The sequence below is a fragment of the Cajanus cajan genome, chromosome 8 (genome assembly GCF_000230855.2).
Source record: "Cajanus cajan strain Asha chromosome 8, NIPB_CcT2T_4, whole genome shotgun sequence".
Classification (NCBI taxonomy): domain Eukaryota; kingdom Viridiplantae; phylum Streptophyta; class Magnoliopsida; order Fabales; family Fabaceae; genus Cajanus; species Cajanus cajan.
The window spans coordinates 10,450,716-10,469,855 of record NC_138524.1 but is presented as its reverse complement, the minus strand read 5'-3'; the positions used below and the strand labels follow the sequence as shown (position 1 = coordinate 10,469,855).

The following is a 19,140-nucleotide window of genomic DNA, read 5'->3' as shown; positions in this document are numbered from 1 at the left end:
TTAATTGAATTCACACCGCTAATATGGAAATTAAAACTAAAATAAAACGAAACAAAAAAAAAATCAAATAAATGAACCCAACATTGATTATATAAATGAAGAGTAATTATTACTGTATAAAGTTAGATACAAAATTACTATACTAACATAATATTAAAGAATATATAAATGAAGTAATCTTTATTTTAAAAATTAATTTTATAAAATTGAATTAGACTCAATTTTACTATTTTAAAATAATATCAGATCTATCTAGATATATTATTTTTTACTATTCTAAGCGAAGAGTGACCCTTGTCTTATAAATTATATAGGATTGAGTTAGGTTTAAATTTTATATTCTAAATTTGGATTTTTTTTTTTATGAGACATTATATTATACTTGTTTTTCTGTTACTATTTCATTTTCTTTTTCAAGGTGTAGAAGAGAAGCAACACGTAGAAAGATTTTGCATTATCATAGTTCATCCTTGCATATATACGTACACACTCCACTTCCTGACTCACTCATACCCTCCAACCATGTCCATCAAGGAATGCGGGCACCACGAGGCGGAGCGCCGGCACGTGCTGCGGCTGATTCTGATCGGCGGCACCTCCTTCCTGGTGGTGATCCTCCTGACGATCCTCCTCATCTTCCTGATCCTCAGGCCCACGAAGCCCCACGTCATCCTCCAAGACGCGACCCTCTACAGCTTCAACCTCTCCAGTGCCACGCCCAACACGCTCTCCCTCACCATGCAAGTGACCCTCTCCAGCCACAACCCCAACGCCCGCATCGGCGTCTACTACCAACACCTCCGCCTCCACGCCGCCTACCGGAGCCAGCAGATCTCCCTCCCCACCGCCCTCCCCGACGCCTACCAGGGCCACCACGACTTCACCCTCTGGTCCCCCTTCCTCTACGCCGCCGCCGTCCCCGTCGCGCCCTTCCTCCTCGAAGCCCTCCGCCAGGACCAGCGCGCCGCCGCCCTCATGCTCAACGTCAGGCTCACCGGCGCCCTCAAGTGGAAGGTCGGCTCTTGGGTCTCCGGACGCTACCATCTTTATGTTAACTGCCCCGCCTTCATCAGCCTCGACGGAGACCGCGCCACCGCCGTCGGGGTCGTGGCTGCGCCGCTCAAGCTTCAGCTCTTGCAGAGTTGCAGTGTCGATGTCTAGGTTTTGCTCCTCTTGCTAGCTCCATCGTGCTTCTCTTCTTCGCAACTCTTTTGTCTTTTTTTTCTTTTCTTTTCTTCTGTTGTTAGTTTTGTATTTAATAGTATTTTTTAGGGGAGTTTAATTGGATGATTAACTTTTATGTCAATTTGTTATTCTAGGGGAATTTTCATTTATTATTGTCGAAAATATTATTATATGGTCTAGGTAATCATGTATCTATATTTTGACGAATGATGACTAACATTTTATCTAATTTTTTTTTAAAAAATTATTACTAACCAAAATTTATTAAAAATAATAAATTTTAGTAAATTCATTATTAAATGTAGAATCTTGATAAGAGAAAAAATTATTAGATCTTGTTGTTAGTTACTCTTGTATTATATAATTTTAACTAGTTTTCAAATGATATATATAATTAAGTAGCATTATTATTTTTTATAATTAAATTAAAAACTTAAATATATATAATGTCGTGATTTGTAAGATTATGAACATTTATATGATAATTCTAGTCTGTGTAATAAACTTTTCACTGAAAGAGATGTAAAATTTATCAAATTTGTGATTCTTTTTAATAAATTTAAACTTATAATGAAGTGAGTGTTAGAAAAACAATGGTAAGAAGAATGTGGTAAGTATTTCTCTTATATTTTTAGTCAATTTTTACTTAACACGTAATTAAATTTTTACTTTTAAAAAATAAATAAAACTTTACTACGTGTTTTGATCTTGAAATAATCTATATCCATGGACTTAGTTATGTATAAATCTTTTTTTCATGGAGGGGGGGACCTTTCATGGAAAATGGTGTAATAAATTTGAGAATGAAAGGGAAGGTTCGGTGGATGGATTCATGTTGAAATTTTGGTAGTTATGTTCTTTTAATGCATGTTTTCGGACCGTATTTATTGTTGGAGCTTTAATTTTTATTTTTCACTTGTTGCTTTTATGGATTATTCCTCAATGTGTGTAGTTCTATATATTTAGGGCAAAAATACGACCTATAAGTTTGCCTATCGTTTGGAGGCTGAGTCTGTCATGAGAGTTAATCAATTAATGTGGATTTTTAAATTTTCTCCAAATTTTAATTAAATAGAATAATATAATAATATTTTTAAAATCTATATTTATAAAATATAATTTTTGCTAATCAAATATTATTTTAATACACATAAAAATCGAATCTAAAATTATTCAATTCAGAATTTTAGAGTAGAGCTCACAAACAAATAAATTAAATTGACTTGAAATCCATGGAAATTTGGTATAATTTGTCTATATGTGCACTTGACCATGGTTTCTCTTTTGGTCTTGGAGATCGCATCTTGGATCCTTTGCCCATACGATTTTATTTATTTGTTTTGTCTGACCCAAGTTTTCTAGATAAACTTTTTTTTTTCTTTTGTCAATAACCAGTAGTAGTAGAGGAACCTTGAGACTAATCATGTGGCGCGTAAGTGTCACAATTAGAATTTCATTGAAAATAAAACAACGGGGTACCCATTTTTCTGACATATTTAATTGTGATTTCATGAATTAGTTTCATCAATGCTCCCATAGCTTTAGGATCATGTCTTCTGTTTACGCAACACGCATAAAATTTGATCTCACATTCCATAACCTCGTATTTAATTCTAGAACGACAACACGTGTCTAGCTGTTTTTTTTTTCTCTTGCTATTGTTATCGATTGATTCCATCATCTATTCATAGTAAAGCCAAATATCGTTTTGTTTACTATGCTGTCTGTAAAAGCAAATATCTTGAATCAATGTATATATATAAACACTTTCAATATACAGAAGTATTGTTGCTCTAGATGCGAGTCGAAAAATCATAAGATATGATTATTAGAGAAATTTTATTAAAAATACCTCAAGACTAAGTAGGAGTGTTCATCAACCCATAAGCACTCTAAAATCAAGGTTTAGCCAACATTTAAAAATAAATTTAATCTACATCTAAGAATACATGCATTAATTTCGTGATCTTATAATATTTTCTGGAAAAAACGATTGAAGATAAAACTTTTGTTTTTTTCCTATGACGGGACCACATGGCATTAGGAAAGACTTGTAAGCAATTCGTTAAGACAGAGATGATTAAATGCATGAGATGGAGTATTGATGTTGGTATCTTTTACCTTTATGAAAAGTAAGTTGAGGAGATTCTAAAAGGAAAGATGAATTAACTGGTTCCACCAACTTGAAGGTCTGGTAGGTCTTTGGTTCCATGGTGGAGGTTGGAACTTTGAAGCACTCTTCATTCCCTTTAAATGCAATACCTGCCCTGCCTCCTTTCATTGTCACTTGTTTCAGTGTTTCACCAACAATTTATACCCAATCCAGGTCTTGTCACTATAGTGAACATTGTATATAGCATAAATAATATTATATGCATGCTTTCTTTGAATTTGTGCTTAATTATATACATAAATACATGCTTAATTTTATTTATAAATAATTATAAATAAATAAATGTAATTATATATAATTATAAATATGTATTAATAATATTGTGAGATTACTCCAATGCCTCATCATAAAGTAAAATCTCATGCGATTAATAGGATATCTTGACATGAATATTTTCTAAAAAATGGTAATCAAGCACCTACCATAATATCTTCACTTATCAAAAGCACTATCTCCTCCAATCAATAACAATATTTCCAAGATATCATACAACATTATCAAAAACCTAAAGATAAGATCAATCACACATATATAGACATCAAGTATCATTCTATCACAATTTCATTTTTAACCTAGACATCCCTCTAACTTGAGCATCAGAGTATCTTTGTAGATGTCTACCACTAGCACAAATATTGGAGTAATCAAGACGACAACCTCATCATTAGAGCACTTACAAATTTTGGTAAGAACATTTGGCCCCATTATAGGGTCTAGAGTGAAACAATCCCCCAATCACACACAATCTCTCACTAGAATCACATTATGGATAGTGATGCACTAAGGATCTCCATGACAATCAACAACCTTGACACGATTGTAAAAGATGACCTCAAATTGTTACAACTCCACCCATCTTGCCATATAACGCCGAACAACCATCGTACATATGAAAAAAGAGGATAACCGATGTTGGCGACAATACCATTCCTAAAACTCCCTTTAGGAGATGGTTAATATGCTAATGCATAATGAGTTGGTAGAATTGCTGCTAGCAATAACATGTACGACGGTAAGTTGCCACCACAGTACCACCACAACATAGGGTAAGTCACCTAGATCACTACCTCTCAATACTTTTATTGACAACGATTTCCTGGCCATGCATCCAAATCACAACGATACCACGATCATCTTAGTTCAAATCTCCAATTGGGAAGTACAAAAAACCCTCGTAAATTAAGGTAGCTTGACCGACATCTTATATTGGAACACTTTCCTTTGGATGTAATTGCCCGAAGACAACATCAAGTCATACAACAACACCCCTACTAGGATTCACAAACCAAGCAATCAACAAAAGAGGCTTCGTGGAACCCTCGACTAAGTTCGAAAGTAATAAACACGTCAAATCACTAAACATGAAATATTTGTTAGTAAACACAACCACCTCATACAATGTCATAGTTGGAGGATCTACCCTCAACATCCTATGTGTTAAAGTATCTACACCTTACCTAATGATGAAATTCCCAGCCTAAGATGGTAGAGGCCATGAAGACATCCTCCCACTCATTTGACAATTCCGTCGTACCATCCTCATTAGGAAGATCAACCTTTTTCACAAGTTTTTCATCAAAACCGTCTATATTAAGTGTAGTAAGTATAAGTAAAAGTAAGTAGATCATTCATCTTTTTTAATCACTATTTCACTTTAAGTTTATTGGCCAACAATAAGTAATATGTATTGTATGACAATATATGACTATTTTACTTTAATTTCATTTATTATTTTTTACCTTAAGTTTAATGGTTATTTTACTTTTAAGTTCATTAACTATTTTAATTATTTTATGTAAATTGCAATTATCCATTTATGAAATTTGATGCGTGAAAAACAAATTTTAATATTGATTATTAATGACTTTACCGACAAAATTTTTAGCAATGCTCTAAATAGTGAAAACATTACATTGAATTGATAAATATTTTGATTTTTTTAATAACATATTTTTAATACTTAATAACATATTTTAAAATAAAAAAATCAAATTATAAAAAATTGATTTAGTTTGACTTAAATTTGATATTACATTTAAACTGACTCAAATCATACTATACTAATTTTCTTATTTGGTTCGAGTGACTTTTCAATCAAAAATCAAATCACATTGTCGACACCCCTAAGCAAAATCCTAATTATTTGGTCATGGATATTGCATAACCCATGTGGGGAAGGATTTACTTACTCTAAGAGTAACTCTTGATGGAGTTATTTTACTTAATAACTCATAGTCTATAATGAATTTTAATAATCCAACCATCGAATTATAAGTTCTTAATGAATAAATCATGTATATAACTTAAAAAAAATATAAAAAATTGTTTAATACTTGATAATTTCCAAATATGCATACATATTTTATTCAATTTAGGTAATCATTAGTATATTTTATGCTTATAAATCTCATTTTTAATCACAAAGTACTTAGTCAATAGCTAATTTCAATTATAGGATTTAATTTTTTAAATATTAGGTATTTTTAATGTTTTTCTTTGTTGAGATGTAACACAGGGAGAAATATTTTGAAAGCTTCAAATTTCAAAGGAGAATCATAGCTTCGAGCCACATAAAAGACCGATCTAAGCCAGCAAAATTCATTTAAAACAACCAAATCATCGCTTAAAATGAGCAACAACAAAGAACATCATTAGATCATGAATATGCTCACTCAGAGCGAGGCACATGAGCGCTTTTAGTTAGCATATATAACCTAAAAGCCCATTAAAAAATATTATAAAAATAAAATCTCTAGGAGGCCTCTATATCCATTCTTACTTTTACAAACACAACTGTAATTATAGACCACTCAAAGGCTCTTCTTTTATTTTGTAATCCTTAGTTATAAATGACTAAGTTCTCTACTATTGGAGTTTGATATAGTTTTTGTACTTGTGTAATATTTTCTATTCTCATTCAATATATTGTTTTATGTAGATAATCGCTTTTACTTTGTTCTTAATGTATGCTTTGGTCAATGCATGATTTTATAATTTTAATTGAGGTTGGGAAGTTCATTTTGAATCACGATTTAAGTAAAAATCTGATAACGTTTTTTTATCGAGAAATTATAATAAACCTTATCAGTCGACTTTTGGTCCTTAACTATGTAGGATTGTTTAACAAAAATTATCAAGGAATTGAAATTTCTCTCAAACAACATAAAATTTATCACTTAAAAAATTAAGGCTTAAATATAATTGTGAACTGTCAAATTAATTGTATAATTACAATGTTGAATGAAAATTAGAAAGGATTTACATATGAAAGCTTAATGAAATCAATATTTGACTGCTATTATCATTATATAAATTCAAATTCTTATTTTCTTTGTTACATATTTTTCTATGAATTTTTGTATTTGATTTTTAACAATTTAAATTTTTTTTATTAACAATTGTTTAAACAACTATAAAACTTAAGTTCATGTGGAGTTGATACTTGGACTTTGTAACGACCCGACTGGCCACTACACTCACGACCACAGCGCACTGGAAATACTAGACAGAATAGAACAAGTATATAAATATAGGATCTAGAATATAAATATATACAAAGGTCCCAATCCGACTAGAGTTAGGGTGTACAACACAAAAATACATCCAAAGCCACTATGCCAAGTGGCTGAAACAAACAAAGCATCAAAAGGAGTCAGCTCCACCTGCCAGCTACAGATACACCACCTATCCCTGCTCTGCTCCCATACACAATATGATCATTGCAGTCCAACCACATGGAAACAACAAAAGGGTAAGCTAGCATAAAAAGAAACCACATATAGGAAGATTTGAGTAATAAGAACAACTACAATTATCAACACTTCATCAATATGCATCCCGTCAATTCTTACAGCATAATCATCCATAAGCATACAATGCGTCGTCACGCACATCAACTCGGAGATCTCCTACAACAACTCAGCCTTTCGGCCTACAACAACTCAGCCTTACGACCTACAACAACTCAGCCTTGCGGCCTACAACATCAAATATCAACATACAACTCAACACAACTTTCAACAATATACAACTGATACAACTCAACATCAGCAACAACATTATCTACTAGTCATCACATCATATTCATCCCTCTCAATTCAACTCAGCATAAAACAACATGATACAGCATATAAGGAATTATCAGCTATGCGCCCGACACACTCATGGTTGCGCCCAGCGCAGTACAACCAGAGAGCACCAGGGGGCCAGCACGCCCGGCGCAAGCATACCCGCGCCCGGCGGGACTCAACCAGAGAACCCAAAGCTCTCACGTGCTTGGCGCAATAAATAATTGCGCCCAGCACATGCCAGGCAGAAACCTCCTTTGGTCTTGCGCCCAACGCAATTTGAATTGCGCTTGGCGCCTCCCATGGCAGAGACTCCGAGGAGTCCCCGCGCCCAACGCGTCCAAAATCCCGCTCAGTGCCATGCCAGAAGCCCAAAAACAAGTCACAACTGACATCGTGCCCAGCGCGGTTCAACCCTCGCCCGGCGTGGGCCATCTAGAGGCTAACATTTTCAGGCACACCCGGCGCACACATCTTTGCGCCCGACGAGTTTGCCTAAATGCTGCCTTCAAATGGCCACGCGCCCGGCGCGAAGAACTGCGCCCAGCGCGAGTTCAGCAGCAAACCTCATATTTTCGAAATCTCTTCAAGAATCTGTAAAAAAAATCAGAAAACTCCACATGCAATCGGTTCAAATTATCACATTTCCATCCAATAGTCCAAAAATGCTACCTTTTTACACATGCAACAACAGAAAGAGAAAATCCCCAATTTCCCTCATAACTCCCAACAACCCCAAAAACTCCATGTTACACCCAAATCAGCCAACAAATCCAACACTCTTAACAACTTAATGAGTTCTCAACCCCATTTCAACCAAAACACAGCAAGAAAGCTAACTTCCCTTACCTCGGTTCAACGGTTCCGAGCTTCGGGAGGAAGAGAATGATGAAGAAGAAGAGGAATGAGCTTGAAGAGAACTCCGTACGGCTCAGCTGAGTCTAGCACTGGTATTAGTACCTTGATTCCAAGTGAAAATGATCAGCCAAAGAAGATTGAGGAGAATAGAGTTTTGAGTGGATAGACAAAGAAAGTGAGTGAGGGTTCGGAGGAGAAAACAAAAGAGTATGGGGCCTCACAACCTCCCCAACAACAAAAGTTTTCGTCCCCGAAAATAGACTTACTTGGGAAAAGAGACGGGTAACACTCCCTGAACTACTGCTCCACCTCCCAAGTAGCCTCACCAGTAGCTGCATCCCACAATACTTTTACCAGAGCAATAGACTTGCCCCTCAGCTCCTTTAGTTTTCGATCAGTTACAGTTACCGGCAACTTCTCAAAAGTCAGGTTCTCCTTCACCTGCACATCATCTAGCTCCACCACATGACTCGGGTCATAAACGTACTTCCTCAGCTGGGAGACATGAAACACATCGTGCAGGTTTGAAAGAGACAGTGGCAAGGCCAACTGATAAGCAACCGGACCCACACGCTGCATGATCTGATAGGGACCCACGAACCTCGGTGTCAACTTCCTTGCCTTCAGTGCTCTACCCACACCACAAGTCGGAGTCACCTTCAGAAACACATGCTCTCCTTCGGCAAACTCCAAAGGCTTCCGCCTCTTGTCAGCATACAACATCTGCCTACTCTGAGCAGTCTTCATCCTTTCCTAAATCATCTTCACTTTCTTCGTGGTCTGTAAGATTAGCTCCGGACCTACCACCACTGACTCACCATCCTGATACCAGCACAGAGGAGTCCTACATTTTCTGCGATACAACGCTTCAAATAGTGTCATCCCAATGCTAGCATGAAAATTGTTGTTGTAGGTGAACTCAACCAACAGTAGAACCTCCTCCTAGTTACCCAAGTGGTCTAACACACAAGCCCTAAGCAGATCTTCCAAGGATTGGATTGTCCTTTCTGACTGACCATCCGTCTGTGGATGATAAGCAGAGCTCAACTTCAACTTCGTGCCTAAGGCTTGGTGTAGACTCTGCCAAAATCTGGAAGTGAACCTTGGATCTCTATCAGAAATAATACTGGAAGGTACCCCATGCAGACGTACTATCTCCCTCACATACAACTGTGTCAGCTTCTCCAAGGACCACTTGATGTTGACAGGCAAGAAATGTGCACACTTGGTCAACCAATCAACAACTACCGAGATAACATCACTATTCCTAGCTGACCTAGGCAACCCCACAATGAAATCCATAGTAATGTTATCCCACTTCCACTCTGGAATCTCAATCTGCTGCATCAACCCACTCGGCTTCTGGTGCTCCACCTTTGCCTTCTGACAAGTCAGACAGGCCGCCACATACTCAGCTATCTCCCTCTTCATGCCCGGCCACCATAAAGTCTTCATGAGGTCTTGGTACATCTTAGTCATACCCGGATGTATGCTAAGTCTACTCTTGTGGCCTTCCTCCATCACAGCTTTCTTCAGCTCAACATCCTGTGGTAGGCAGACTCTGCCCATGAACCTCAAGATTCCATCTTCTCCCAATTCGAAACCAACAGCTTTCTCGGTACCCAGCAAACCAAGAAGCTTCACCAACTCAACATCTTGCAACTGCTTAAGTCCAACCTGCCTCAAGAACTCATTAGTTATGGTGACTGTCCCACAACTAATGTGATCCTGAGCTAACTCCACACTGAGGTTCAAGTCTCTGAATTTCTCAATCAGTTCCAACTCCCTCACCATCATACTCGACCTATGGATGGATTTCCTACTCAGTGCGTCTGCCACAACATTGACTTTACCAGGATGATACATCAACTAGAAATCATAGTCCTTCAGAAACTCTATCCACCGTCTCTGCCTCATGTTCAGCTCCTTCTGATCAAACAGATACTTCAGACTCTTATGATCACTAAAGACGCTGAACCGAGCACCATACAAATAGTGTCGCCATATCTTCAAGGCAAAAACAACAGCTGCCAACTCCAAGTCATGAGTGGGATAATTCACTACAAGAAATTCATTAAATAAAGACTTATTTAGAGACCAAATTGATTATAGTTGGTCCCTAATTTAATCTCTATTGTCATTAATATTGTTAATGTATTTAGAGACTAAATTTTTAGTAACTAATAGTTTAAAAAATATTATTTATTTAATTAGATACAACTTTTTTAGTCTTTAATTAAAATATTATTTGAGACAAAATTTTTTGTCACTATTAAAACACTTTAAAAACCAATATTTTAGTCTCAAGATGCACTAAAATTAGAGACTAAATTTCCCAGTTTCTAATTTAAATATTACTAGAGAGGGACTATTTTGGTCACCATTAACTTAATTTAGATACCATATTTTTTAGTATCTAATTGTTCTATATTAGAAACTAATGTATTAGTCTCTAATAAAAATATAACAAGAAACTAATATTTTAGTCACCGTTAAATTATTTGACACAAAAATATTTGATCTCTAATTAAAATACACAAGTAAATAATAATTAATTTTTTAGTCACTATTAACTCATTTTAAATACTTTTTTAGTATCTAATTATGCTATATTAGATACCAATATATCGATCTATGATAGAAATATAATATAGAACTGATTCTTTTAATTAATACTAATTTATTTTAGAAATAATAAAGATTACTTTTGTAATTACTGTTAAGTTATTTTAGAAATTATTTAAGTATATAATTAAAATTAATAAAAATTAAAATATTAATATTATGTATATAATATTTAAATTAGAAACACTTAAAGTATCAAATATATGCCACGCAAGAAATAGATTTTAAGAACTACTTAATAATAATTAATAAAAGTAAATTTAAAAAAAAAAATAAAAAAAATGAAACATTTACGTGTGGAGACGAAGAGCCTCCACGATTTTTTCTTATCCACGTGTGGAGTGTTCATGAAGACAGGTTTTTTGATGGAGGCCGTTGTTGGGTGGTGAGTGGAGTTGAGTGGAGTGTTCATTAAAGGGAACGTGAAATTGAAGTGCTCGATGACAACGACATACCCCAAACCCTCGGAGATTCTGTGGAAGAAGGAGCTCTGCAACTCTGTCAGCCTCATCGGTGTGGTGGCCGCGGCTGTCGAACTCAAACACCTCCCCTCCGGCAAGGTGGTGGCGTGGACCCGCCTCTCCGTCAAGAAGAACGCCACGCAAGCGTCCTCCATAAGCCTCACTTTCTGGGACGAAGAAGATTAAGGGATAGGAGTTGAATCCAGTAAGTTTAGCAAAGTTCATAGGAATTTCGAAATCTAAATTTAAAATATTTGTTATTAGTATTACTCATTAGTCTTTCTGATTAAACTTTAATATTTTGATGTGTAAATCAGGTAAGGAAGATGCACTTCAGAGGAGCAAGGATTTTCGCTGCTGTCATGGAGGATTTACTAGCAAAAGGAATGAAAAATGCTCAAAATGTAAGAGACATTGATGATGTGCCACTGTTTTTATTGTTTTTTCCTTCACTCACCAGAACTTGTAACCACATGCTATTATCTCTGGATGTTCAGCTGGAGGATTAACTTCAGTACTACATTATGATCGATTCCGAGCTTTATTACCTACAGGGGCTAGAGTGAAATGCCTCTCAGATGCTGGTTACTTTATCAACGCGTAATTTCATTTATTATGCATTTTACTTGGCCTTTTTATAAATATTAGAGTTACTTTGATCATTTCATGATTCAATATGTTACTGTTAACAGAAAGTATGTAATTATCTCAATTCATGCTTACAAGTTAGTTTTGGTGTTGTCTGGTGTTCATTTCTCTTTACTGCAATGCTCAAGAATGATTTATGCTCATGCTAATGAAATAAATCACTTTATTCATTTGTGCATCTTGGGGTTGTAATGTTTTCGATAGATTACAACAAATGTTGAGAAGACATTTCATTGCTTATGTTTATATTAACAACTTTGCCATTGTTGATTAGTCACTGTCAACTAGTATTGAAGGGGGAACCAAATGGCTGGTCAACAAATTAAAAGGTTTGTATCTACAATATTTATATGTATTGCTCAAACATTTGTACAAATATACGCTATGAAATATGTGCTGTAGTCGGGGGTTTCTTTTAATTTAAATCAATCCCTAATAAATAAGTGTGTTGAAATTTCAAAATCCTTGCATTATAGCCAAGGCCATTAATACATATTTGAACCAATCTTATATGTAATTGATTTTCATTTGACCAGAATTTAAGAGATCTAATCCTCCATGATGAGTGGATTGGACTAACATTTGGAAATTTAGTATTTTGAGATATGAATCACTGTCAACTGTGTTTATAACTTTACATATATTAGTTGAGGGTGCAGGCAGGGGTAAGTCTTGTAAATAGGAAAATATATATTTGCAGTTCTTTTCTGAAGAACAATTGGATACACTGAGAAGACTTTATATAACATTCTGAAATCTGAAATAGAATTAATGTAAAAACATGCATTGTAAGGTATGCATCGTCATGACCAAGTGATCTTGTACAATAAATCTTTTGAATTTTAATATTTGATCATTCCTTAGGCAATGCAAGTGGAAGTAGGATATTTATATTTGATCTTTAGTACATACAAATTACACATTGAATTTACTAGCATCTCACTTTTATGAATCTTAGAAATCTGCTATGTCCTCTCAAAGATGATTTATGCATTCTTCTCCACCCATTGCTTTCCCCAGTTATTCTCATCTCACACCTCCCATTAGCAAATCAAATCAAAATAAATAAGATACCCCTCAATCACAGTCACTCCCCCCTTTTTTATTACTATTACTCTCTAACTCTAAACAATTGCTTCACAGGGAAGATGCAAAAGCCATTAACGGAGTTGCTAAAGGAATTCGATCTACCCATAGGAATATTTCCTCGTGACGCCACAAACTATGAATTTAATGAAGAAACAGGGAAGCTTGTTGTGTCCATTGTGTGGGTGCATGACTCTTATTGCTGTATGACTATTCAAATTCTTGTACTGAATTTTGTGTGCCTCATGATTGCAGGAAATGGGGAAAATGCTTGACAAGAAAGAAGTTAGGCTTTCTAAGGAACCATCTTTATGTAATGAAACAATTACTATTGTTGTTCGAATGCTAGATGGTTATCGTCTTAAACATCGCATTCTCAAATAGATAGTGAGGATTGTATGTTTGGTGGATATTATGTGTAGTTTTAAAAAATTAAAAAATTTAATTACTTAATTTTCATGTTATTATATAGTGTATGATGACTTTTTGCATAATAGTTTAACATAGAATAAATATGTGAAGTAAATAAATAATTAATATTATACTTAAATAATTATTATGTTTTAGTAGAAAAATAATTGAAGTTAGGTATGTGGTGAATTTGAATAAAGAAGATAATAAATATGAAAGAAAATGGCATAAATAAGAAAGATGAATAAGGAAAAATTTTAGCGACTACTTTTTTTTTAATATTATATCAGTCACTTTGAGTCATTGAAAAATGGGTCACTAATTCAATTATTTTAAAATTTGGTCACTAAAATGGTTATTTTAGAATTAGTTATTATATCAGTCACTAAGTTGATTATTATAAAATAAGTTGCTAAGTTAGTCATTTATAAAATAGGTTACTAAATTAGTTGTTATCAAAATTGGTATTTAAATTGGTTACTATAATATTGGTAGTTAAAATAGTTGCTATAAAATTGGTCAATGAGATGGTCATTAAAAATTGGTCAATAAATTGGTCATTATAGAATAAGTTACTAAGTTGGTCATTATAAAATTAGTCGCAAAATTGGTCATAAAAAAATTAGTCATTAAATTAGTTTTTAAATCAGACTTTAGATTAGTAGCTAAAATTAGCAACTAGTGATTTAGCTACTTTCTATAGTTGGTATCTAATTTAGTCACTTATTGATTTAGTAACTAATTTTATTAATTTAGAGACTAAAAATTTTGTCTCTAAAGACAAGTTTTCTTGTAGTGATTCCTCTCATGGTTCTTCAGTTGCCTTGAAGCATAGGCCACCACTTTCCCGTGTTGCATCAGCACACACCCAAAACCCTGGTGAGAAGCATCACAATACACATCAAAGGGCTCACCAGAATCCGGCAACACCATCACAGGAGAAGTAGTCAACCTTCTCTTCAACTCCTGAAAACTCCGCTCGCAGGCATCTGTCCAAATGAATGGCTGCTCCTTCCTCGTCAGCTGGGTCAGAGGTGCTACTATCTTAGAGAATCCTTCAATGAACCGACAACAGTAGCCCGCCAAACCCACAAAGCTTCGAATATCAGTGACAGTCCTCGGACGCTCCCACTGCAACACCGACTCCACCTTAGCCGGATCAACAGCAATCCCCTCAGCTGAAATCACGTGGCCCAAGAACTTCACTTCATCCAACCAGAACTCACATTTTGAAAGTTTAGCATATAGCTGCTTCGCCTTCAAAAATCTCCAGCACCATCTTCAAGTGCTCTCCATGCTCTTCCCGGGTTCTTGAATAAATCAAGATATCATTGTCGCAACCCAAAAATTTCCGATCTTGCGACGTATGGTTTAGACATCCTTTTAAAAGTCTCATTAATTAAGGAATGCCCGGACACCAGACTACTCCTTAATTAATGGTTTTTGAAAATAGGTTCATGGAGTCGCCACCAATATTTTACTCAAAACATTGGAAAAAGTAAAGGTTTTTTTGAAAATCCAACTATGGCCTTGATAACCAGAATTGGGTTCGGGGGTTGGTTACGTGTAGGGAAGGTATTAAGCACCCCTACAACGCCCTCAATTGGTACCCTATGATGAAGTTAACATTATAAGAATTAATAAATTAAATATTGAATCCCTTTTATTAATATTTATTTATATGCTTAAAATATAAATCATGCTTAAAATATAAATTAAGCGATTAACCCTAAAATATCTACATTATGACGTTTATTATAACAAAAAAAGAGATAAAGATAAGAAATAAAAGGAAGAGAATAAGATTAGCTGAAATACCTCTTGAACAAGCTTTATTGAATCTTCAAATATGGAAAAGGTGCTTTGTGGCGACCTTTCACACTACAGTATGCCTCACAAATCTCAAGAAATACAATAGGAGGGAGAGAGAATATAGAGATGCGACACAAATCTCAAAAAATATAATAGAAGGGAGAGAGATAGAGAATTTTCGTGCTCAAAGGAGTCTTATTCGAAATTTCTTTGGCCGCCCGGAAAACTGTGCCCAAGGCTCCTATTTATAGGAATCAGAAGGGGACCAGAACGGCCCGTTCCAGATTCGGAACGGCCCGTTCTGGGCTAATCCGTTATGGGTAAAATAAGACACTGGAACGTCCCGTTCTAAATGTGGAACGGCCCGTTCCAAACCAGGGGAACGACCCGTTCCAGTTTTAGAACGTCCCGTTCTGGGCAAGTTTATTATAGGTAAAATAAGAACCTGGAACGGCCCGTTCCAAAAGCGGAACGACCCGTTTTGGGTTCAAATCTTGCATATATCAACTTGTTTTGGAACGGCCCGTTCCGTTTTTGGGAACAGCTCGTTCTGGTCTTGGAACAGCCCGTTCTGGGCTGTCATCTCTTGTTGTTTCCATGCTTCGGGAGCTCCTTTCCTTCACAACAGAGGTCCATTTCCTTGTTTGTGTGCCCCCGGACGAAATTGGGTGTCTACAATCATCAATGAACACCACCACGAATTTATCCAAGAACGGCCGGAAGATCCTGTTCATGTAATCCATGAACACTGCAGGGGCATTGGTCACACCAAACGGCATCACGACATACTCATAGTGACCATACCTAGTCCTGAAAACAGTCTTCGGTATGTCACCCTCCTTCACCCTCATCTGGTGATAGCCCGACCTCAAATCGATCTTAGAAAACACTGATGCTCCCCTCAACTGATCCATCAAGTCATCTATCCGGGGAAGAGGAAATTTGTTCTTAATGGTCAACTTATTCAACTGCCGGTAATCCACACAAAGTCGACTACCCCCATCCTTCTTCTTCACCAATAGCACAGGAGCACCCCACGACGAAACGCTCGGCCGCACCAATTGCTTCTCCAATAGGTCCTCCAACTGACCCTTCAACTCAATCAGCTCGGCAGGCGCCATCCTATAGGGAGCCACCGACACTGGTCCCGCACTTGGAACCAGATCAATGCTAAACTTCATCTCCCTAACAGGAGGCAACCCAGGCATCTCATCAGGGAACACTTCAGCAAAGTCTCTCACCACATCTATCTCAGAAATGACCCTCTCAATCTCCACACTCATCATAGCAAGTAGAAGATAACACTCTGCTCCATCCCTCAACCATGATTCAGCTTGGCTAGCTGAAATCAATAACTCATCTTCCTCCTGTGGAAAGATCAACCGTCTATTGGCACAATCTATAAGGATACGATTGGCAGATAACCAATTCATCCCTAAGATTATGTCAATATCAACCAAAGGCAAACAAATCAAGTTTACCTTGTACTTCTTCTCATTCACAACAATAGGGCAGCCAACACACAGTTCAGAAGCGACTACTAAAGCAGAAGCGGGCGTCGACACTAGCAGTCTCAACCCCAAATCACACACAGACACTCCCAACATAGCAACACAGGCATAGGAAATAAAAGAATGGGAAGCCCCAGAATCAAACAAAAGCATCACATCCTTACCAGCAGCCTTGCCCTTCCCTTTCATTAGGTCAGAAGAAGTCGAAGCCTCAGCACCCGTCAAAGCGAATACCCTACCAGCTGTAGTGGGTCTGTCACCCCTCTGAGTCTCAGTCCTCTGCACACTACTCCTCTGGGTATCAGCTCTATGCGCATCACTCCTCTGAGTACTCCTCTCCGGTCTACTCCTGGTGGGACAGTTAAAAGACACATGGCCCATCTGCTGACATCTGAAACATCTACTCTCAGTGTGTGGACAATCCCTGATCAAATGGGATCCACCACACCTGTAACACCTAAGGGCAGCACCTCCACCCTGTCCTCCTCCTCTGGTAGTCTCAGCAGGTTGCCTAATGACAGGACCCCCTTGCTGGGCTGGGGCCTATCATACGGCTTCCTCTGACTTTCACTTCCTCTCTTGGACCCAGCTGGTCCCTCAGCAGCTCTGATCACACGGTTACCCCCTTCTAACCTCTCCACAATCTTTGCCTTCTCTACTAAGATTGGAAACTCGGTGATGGCCATAAGCACCACCACCTTCTTCAACTCATACTTCAGACCCTCGGCAAACTTTTTGCACTTCCAGGCCTCAGAAATAGCCTGTGAATAAAAATGAGCCAAGTGCTCGAACCTCATCGCATACTCCGATACAGATAGGCCTCCCTGGTGTAACCACATGAACTCAGCCTCCTTGGCGTGCCTCACGCTCTCCGGGAAATACTTCTCCATGAACACCATCCGAAAGCAATCCCAATCAACTGTAACTCCTCTCGCCACAAGCATCTGATATGCGCCCCTCCACCAATGCTCGACCTCTTCCACAAGCATATACACTGCATATGCCAACCTCTTCTCTGGGGAACATCCCAGAACGGCAAAAATCTTCTCTAACTCACATATCCAGCGGTCAGCTACCTCTGGATCTGCATCTCCCGTAAACTGTGGAGGATGACACTTCCGGAACTCAGCTAGGTCCCGGCTCTCCTATGATCCCGTGGGCCTCGCTGCACCAGCTACAGCTCTTTCAGCTTTCATCCTAGCAAAAAAAGCATTTTGCTGCTGCATAGCCATAGCCATCATCTCTATGGCACGGGCTATCTGTTCGTTGGTTCTAGTCATCGTCTATAAAAAATAACAACATCTTCAGTATACTATCACTTAACCCAACAACAATTAATAACACAACAATTCATCACATCAATCAGCACAACAAACGACACAACAAGACAGCACAACACAGAGTTAACACAACAAAAGCCTAAAGGAACCACCCCCAAAGAGTGTCCACTAGACTCGACCTGCTCTGATACCACTAAAGTGTAACGACTTGGCTGGCCACTACACTCACGACCACAGCGCACTGGAAACACTAGACAGAATAGAACGAGTATATAAATATAGGATCTAGAATATAAATATATACAAAGGTCCCAATCCGACTAGAGTTAGGGTGTACAACACAAAAATACATCCGAAGCCACTATGCCAAGTGGCTGAAACAAACAAAGCATCAAAAGGAGTCAGCTCCACCTGCCAGCTACAGATACACCACCTATCCCTGCTCTGCTCCCATACACAGTATGATCATTGCAGTCCAACCACATGGAAACAATAAGAGGGTAAGCTAGCATAAAAAGAAACCACATATAGGAAGATTTAAGTAATGAGAACAACTACAATTATCAACACTTCATCAATATGCATCCCGTCAATTCTTACAGCATAATCATCCATAAGCATACAATGCGTCGTCACGCACATCAACTCGGAGATCTCCTACAACAACTCAGCCTTGCGACCTACAACAACTCAGCCTTGCGACCTACAACATCAAATATCAACATACAACTCAACACAACTTTCAACAATATACTGTTAGAAAAGAATGGCCAAATCCAAGAGGGGGGTGAATTGGATTCAATGACCCTTTAAAAATTTATCAGAGTTTTTGGATCTTCACTTTCAATTACAAACTTTTCTATGACAGAATTCTCACTTGAAGCACTTCTCAAGACTTGTTATGATAATATGAATGCAATATGCTAACTTGATTACAACATCATGAGGTTCATCAACAATGTTCAATTTACAGATTTAAAACATCAAGAATTACATTCACTTGTTAATCAAATTTTATCTTCT

The 19,140-nt window shown here is 37.1% G+C and overlaps 3 protein-coding genes across 4 annotated transcripts; 2 read left to right on the top strand and 1 right to left on the bottom strand.

Moving 5' to 3' along the window:
* Nucleotides 1–409: 409 nt before the first annotated feature.
* On the top strand, nucleotides 410–1,306 carry LOC109799062 (NDR1/HIN1-like protein 1). The gene has a single exon (XM_020359550.3). The coding sequence runs from the start codon at nucleotides 523–525 to the stop codon at nucleotides 1,159–1,161; it is 639 nt and encodes a 212-aa protein (XP_020215139.1). The 5' UTR covers nucleotides 410–522; the 3' UTR covers nucleotides 1,162–1,306.
* Nucleotides 1,307–11,232: 9,926 nt separating this feature from the next.
* LOC109798758 (uncharacterized protein At5g01610) lies at nucleotides 11,233–13,567 on the top strand. Of its 2 annotated transcripts, none has more exons than XM_083062343.1 (5): nucleotides 11,233–11,574; nucleotides 11,687–11,773; nucleotides 12,292–12,346; nucleotides 13,161–13,284; nucleotides 13,359–13,567. In XM_083062343.1, the coding sequence occupies exons 2-5, from the start codon at nucleotides 11,696–11,698 to the stop codon at nucleotides 13,450–13,452; spliced, it is 351 nt and encodes a 116-aa protein (XP_082918469.1). In that variant the 5' UTR covers nucleotides 11,233–11,574; nucleotides 11,687–11,695; the 3' UTR covers nucleotides 13,453–13,567. The 2 variants fall into 2 exon arrangements, with proteins under 2 accessions (XP_082918469.1, XP_082918470.1); XM_083062344.1 differs by adding an exon at nucleotides 11,867–11,969 and having other exon boundaries at nucleotides 11,238–11,574; nucleotides 13,161–13,567.
* A 3,698-nt stretch (nucleotides 13,568–17,265) lies between these two features.
* Nucleotides 17,266–18,117, bottom strand: LOC145950237 (uncharacterized). The gene is made up of 2 exons (XM_083061297.1): nucleotides 18,009–18,117; nucleotides 17,266–17,921 (listed from the first exon to the last, which is right to left on the bottom strand). The coding sequence occupies exons 1-2, from the start codon at nucleotides 18,115–18,117 to the stop codon at nucleotides 17,266–17,268; spliced, it is 765 nt and encodes a 254-aa protein (XP_082917423.1).
* Between the last annotated feature and the right edge of the window lie 1,023 nt (nucleotides 18,118–19,140).

Excerpts from the sequence above, each read along its gene's own strand:
- LOC109799062 (XM_020359550.3), top strand. The coding sequence starts at position 523 with ATGTCCATCAAGGAATGCGGGCACCACGAGGCGGAGCGCCGGCACGTG.
- LOC109798758 (XM_083062343.1), top strand. The coding sequence starts at position 11,696 with ATGCACTTCAGAGGAGCAAGGATTTTCGCTGCTGTCATGGAGGATTTA. Across the intron at positions 12,347-13,160 it reads GCTGGTCAACAAATTAAAAG|GGAAGATGCAAAAGCCATTA; the intron begins GTTTGTATCTAC and ends ATTGCTTCACAG. Across the intron at positions 13,285-13,358 it reads AAGCTTGTTGTGTCCATTGT|GAAATGGGGAAAATGCTTGA; the intron begins GTGGGTGCATGA and ends TCATGATTGCAG.
- LOC145950237 (XM_083061297.1), bottom strand. The coding sequence starts at position 18,117 with ATGACTAGAACCAACGAACAGATAGCCCGTGCCATAGAGATGATGGCT. Across the intron at positions 17,922-18,008 it reads AGCTGAAAGAGCTGTAGCTG|ATCCAGAGGTAGCTGACCGC; the intron begins GTGCAGCGAGGC and ends CGGGAGATGCAG.